The 5,587-nt window shown below is 31.5% G+C and overlaps 1 protein-coding gene across 4 annotated transcripts in view; it reads left to right on the plus strand.

Moving 5' to 3' along the window:
- Positions 1-5,587, plus strand: part of LOC108753023 (disco-interacting protein 2) — a 45,569-nt gene that overhangs the window by 25,210 nt on the left and 14,772 nt on the right. For 3 of the 4 annotated variants that reach the window (XM_018494323.1, XM_018494324.1, XM_018494326.1), the window contains one exon: positions 2,147-2,314. The exons of the other annotated variant lie outside the window; for it this stretch is intronic. In XM_018494323.1, the coding sequence (XP_018349825.1) occupies positions 2,147-2,314 (168 nt within the window). The remainder of the gene's footprint in view (positions 1-2,146; positions 2,315-5,587) is intronic. 4 annotated transcript variants of the gene reach the window in all.

A 5,587-nucleotide genomic window follows, 5' to 3' on the forward strand; every position in this document is an offset into this window, starting at 1 on the left:
CATCTCCGCATTATATGTCAGTATCATATTAGCATTTTGTGCTTACACTTGTCTTGAGATTTGAGATGTGAGACTAGCCCGAAATATTTCTTATTAATTAGCAGGATTTCCGCCGCTTGATTTCTACCGTAATTTCATTTGCTGCATCTACCATTGATCCAAGATAAATAAATTCACTAATCAATTCTATTTCTCTTCCATCTATTTGTAATGATCGGTTTAGCTTTGGCCGAGGAGGCCAATTATATTTAATTTTATTGGTATTTATTACCAATCATATATGTAATGTAAAACTATAGTAAATTAATTTCCGTCTCTCAGTTGTTTCTTGTCCTATCTATCACATTTTTTACAATGCAATTCAGTAGGTACACCCTATAGTTATTTAGTGTTTCAATGAGCATCCTCAATGCTCTTGTCCAGTGTACAGGTGTTCCACGTTCTAATTATTATGTCCTTACTTCAGTTGCCTTGTTATCGTCTTAGGGTCCGTCCGTTCCATTTCATAATATATGTTTTTTTTACTAAAATAAGTTGCTAGCCCTTAGCTCCAACCCCTTAACATCTGACCATTTTTCTCTTCCTCATCTTAACCCTGACCCTTTCCACTGAGAATGGTCGCCCAATCTCTAGCTGAGTTGCTCAGATTCACCCGTGTAACTTTCTATTACGTTTCATGGAAATGACGGTTTGAGTAGGAGAGACTATACGATGCTAACTGGAACCGGCATTGTGTGCATGCACTACCTCATTCGAACTTCCCTATTTAGAGATGATATACATTAAAAATCAGTAAAGTGGTTTAATTCTTCATGATCACCATAGGTCAAAATAATCCGAGCATCATCTTTCACGCTAGATTTCAGAATCTTTCTAGTTTCAGAAGGACTTGAAATCTATAGGAGATTTGAAGCTTCAACTGTCGATAGAAATGCTTTTCAACTCTTCATAATTACACTTCAAAAAAAACCACACGATGGTTACTCTTAAAATGACCCGAATCACTTCTGAAATGTTACTACTTATCAATGTAGTATTAATTCCAGTAACTTAAAAAAATTATAGTATCTAATTTCATCCTTTAAGAAAGTGAAACAATGATGTTGTAGTAAAAAATTTAATTTTAATACTAAAGAAAATTATAAATGTGTTAACTTCGGAAAAATGAGTATTTTTACTTACAAAATCATAACTTTTTAAATTTATAATTTTTTTAAATGCAGTTTTATATAGTCTAATATTTTTAAAGTGATGTACTTCAAAAAAAATAGTATAGTTATATTTCAAAAAAGGTATTTATTTTGAAGATAGAAGGTGGTCGTTTTTTAGGTGTAAAAAAAATGTTAAATTCGAATAAAAGGCTATTTATTATTGGGTTAAGTTATTAATGTAAATATTATTATAATAATACTAAAGGGGTAAATATAAATGAAAAACGTGAAATACAAAAAATAGAAAACATTACTCTTCACCACCGCAATCTCAGTACACAAATAGAGTTTGTGTTTATCACATATGAATCACATAAGCATGACGAATATTCTTCCCTCATCGTTTTTTTTTATCCTTGAAGGACGCAATCCACATCTTGCTTATTTATGACAAATTCGATTAACAAAATTATTTAACAAAAGATTGGTACAGAAATATTAAAAATTCGATTGATAAAAATCAAATGGGTCTCTTAGTTTTTTATACGATTAGAATTTGTTACATTTTATGATACATAAACAGTTTTGCAGGAAAATTCTGTACATTTTGCTTTTTCAATTTTTTAAATATTAAGATTTTTTTATATTTTGATTAAATGCTAAGAGCAGGCATAAAAATTACGCTCTTACAACATGAAAAATAAAATAACGTCACTATAGTGGATGATCGTTCTGTAAAGATTAATTAACGTTTCGTAGAAATGGTTGGAATCTACGTTTATTCTAACTAATTTTTTGTTGGATTCAGAAACTCATTGGGATTGATTTGCGATTAACAATAGCAAAGATAAAAGATGTACTAACTCCCAGCCTTTCAAAGTTAGATACCAGTGTTCGAAGTACAATGATGATAACTTTTGCGCCTCGCAATCGAGCTCTCATAGTGTCCTTTTTCTGTCTATGTGTCGTTGTTGTTGTTGTTATGTTGCATGCAGGCGGTCGACTAGCGCCTGGGGGAATCGCCAGTCCCGCGAGTTCTGGCGGCTCCACAGGGAATGTTGGGAACTCGAATTCTGTTACTGCGGCAGCGGCAGCGGCAGCGGCGGCGGCAGCTAGACGCGGTAATCGCAGACTGACACGCAATGAGAGCCGTTACCATTCCGGTGAGTACATCTCTCGCATTAGATATACAAGGACCATTCAAGTAGGAAATGTGGGTATTGGTAATTTATCAGCTCCATTTCTACCGTATCATTTCTACTATTCGAAAATCATTCAATTCTGATCGAGCAGCTTTAACAAATACACCTCCGTAAGTGTTTACCTTTATCTCTCAACCTTCAAATGACTATCCTTGATATTTACCGCCTTGAAGTTCAAGGTTAACGTCAAGGATAATAAAATTCAGAGGTTAGCATGTAAAGGTAAACGTTTAGGCTAAGTACGCCATCAATGGACCCTCTAGGCTAATTAATTCATAACAATTATATTTTTACGTCGAAAAACACAAATTGTATAGTGCATATACTTTCAAAAATTTTTTACTCGCAAAATATTATCTTTGAAAAAATATTCATTCATCTTGTGAGACTAGAACGACATTTATTACTTTATTTTAAATATGGGATTTTTAAAATATATTTTAATATATGATTATTGGATTGCGTTGCCATGGATAGACCGGTTATTCATCATTGGACTATCTGAAAATCGAACATTAAACAATTACACTTCAAAATATTGGGTCAAATAATGAAAATTTACTGAAAATATAATGTTTATTAAGTCATTCTTAAAAGAATTCTTATATTTATTATAATAATACACATATCAGTTGGCTCAATAAAATTCAAATAAATACAAATTAAAAGCTATTAAAGCCGGGTTGGTTAACTTATGCCAAATTTTATATTTAGCATAAATTAAGTAGCCAGGCTCTATTAGCATAGCTCTTAATTTATATTTATTTGAATCTTACATTTACGTATACACACAAATCTTAAAATTTATAAAACTATATTATAAACTAAACCTATTTTATAAACAATACATATTTTGTATAAAAAATTGAAAAATTATAAAATAAAATAAGCATTTAGGTATCAATTGCATCTATCACATAATATTGTCTACGTAAAATAGTAAAGTATAATATAAAATTTATTTAATTAAAATATAATATAAACTATTGTATAATATAAATTTTTATAATAACAACAAGATAGTGATATAATAGAACAAATAATTACACACAGAACTGTGCTTATGCTTTATAACTAGATTCTTTATGGCCGTAATTGCTATACCCATTTGTTTCATACAACATGTTATGGATTAACCAATGGTCCATTCATGGATTCGCCATGTCGCCATTTGAAAATGTATTAATTATCACATAATCTATAATACTGTACCTAAATCTAAATAGTTGCCGAAAATAAAGTATCCCATTTTAAAGCGTATGTCTTCAACTTTAATGGACTATTGAGTTTAATAAGGTATATTTTCATTAAATAGTTTCAGTAATTTATGCAAAATCGGAGAAAATAAGATCAAAATGCACAAAAACGTATCTTGCGGAATTGCTGCGCCTATCTGAATGTAATTAATACGGTGGCTGTTTCTTTATTAGTTCATAATTTCTTCACCACAAATGGTGTGACATCACGTATAATGATAAAATTATTTAACTGATCCATTCGTTGCACCGGTCCATCGATGGCATGCTCACCCTACCCGTATTTTTTTTAAAGTCAGTATAAATTGCATTTAAACTGACCTTTGCGAACTTAGCACTCGACTTTTAAAAATCTAAATTAAAAAAAAATTATTTTGTTTGTAGTTGATTGTAGTAACATTGTTTTTGTTTGTAGTTCTATATATTACAAAATATTAAATTTTGAAAAAATAAATCATCCGACTTTCAGATAAACCAAAAAATGCCAATGTATATTGATTCAGAATTGTTTATAGTTGTTTATAGTGATTTTCTGATTTTTTGTAGTTGAGCCCTAAAGGTTACAATAAATTAACTATAAGCTAAAAATGCAATTTTGTCAACTTTGAGATATTTCAAGTCCGCTTGCAACATCTTTTTTAGAATAATTTGTAGTTGTTTGCAGTGATTTTTCTTTCGTTTGTAGTTATGGAAGTATAAACAAAAACGATGTTACTACACTCAATTACAAACAAAATACTAACATTTTTTAAATTGAAAACTTAGATTTTTAAAAGAATACTAAGTTCACATAAAAGTATCATTTAATGAATTTTTAAAAAAGTAAAGTCTTATGATTTTATGATCGACAATCCTGCAGCGAATATTTAAGGGATTACACCACTTTGAAACTTAAAAAAAAATCGAAATTTTTTTTACTTAAATGAAATAGGTTATACATGTAAAAATATAACTCCAGTAATTGGAATGGAAAATTCGAAGTATTTACAAAGTCACAACTGATTTTTTGAAGCGCGTTCCCTTATGATCAGCGCACCATGCGCTGTTCCAAAAGTTCGGAGCAGCTGCCTCATCAGATATGAAAAGATACAGTAGCAATAGGTTTCCGTAGGTAACTATAGATATCAGTAGAAATTTCGACCGTTATATAACTCGAGTAGCGTCAGTACACAGCTGTTTTTCAGTGTAAATAGATGTGCCAAACGGCGCTTGACGATTTATGTTGGAAAATCCGTTATCACGTTTGAAAATATATTATAATGAAAGGCGATAAAAGAATAGTATATATCACAAAGAAAGACTGTAAAGGCTAGTACTACACGTGCTAGCAGATGCCTATAGGCTGTAATTGTTATAACTTCTGCGTGAAAGCGGACGCTCAATGCATCAAAGTAGCGAAGCGCTCCTTGACCGAAGCGACAAAAAAGGTTCACAGAGCTTTAAAATCAAACCGGAAAGAGGTTGAAGAGATTTATATCAATGTTGAAGGACAGCTGTATGGCGCAGGCATTACAGGCTAAAGGTAATTTGTACATTTTTTAATTTTTATACGCGAAACGTATTGAAAAACATTAAACGCGTGTTTTCTCAAGACGACATTTTTCAAAACGGCGTACAACATAACTTCTACAATTTTCATTTGATTTCTCTTGAAAAAAGTGCTTTTTTTTCTACGTACTGTACGAACGGAGATATTGCGATGCAAATCTCTGAATCTTTGAATTTTATCATCATTTTAAGAAATGTCGTTATTATTAACATCGTTGTCGTCCAGAGCAGAACGGCAGGAATTTTTGGAACTAGAGGGCAGACGCTGTCGAGACGTACGGAAACACTGCCAATGTCGAACATAGCCATTCTCTGCACTTTGCATTTTCTACGTTCTGCAAAAATCAGGAGTGCGTTCGGGGAGCGCGTGTCATGTTCATCGATCAGAAAAGAAATGTACGTTTCGTTTTTTTTCGTTTTTTTTTTTTTC

The sequence above is a fragment of the Trachymyrmex septentrionalis genome, unplaced genomic scaffold (genome assembly GCF_001594115.1).
Source record: "Trachymyrmex septentrionalis isolate Tsep2-gDNA-1 unplaced genomic scaffold, Tsep1.0 scaffold63, whole genome shotgun sequence".
Classification (NCBI taxonomy): Eukaryota; Metazoa; Arthropoda; class Insecta; order Hymenoptera; family Formicidae; genus Trachymyrmex; species Trachymyrmex septentrionalis.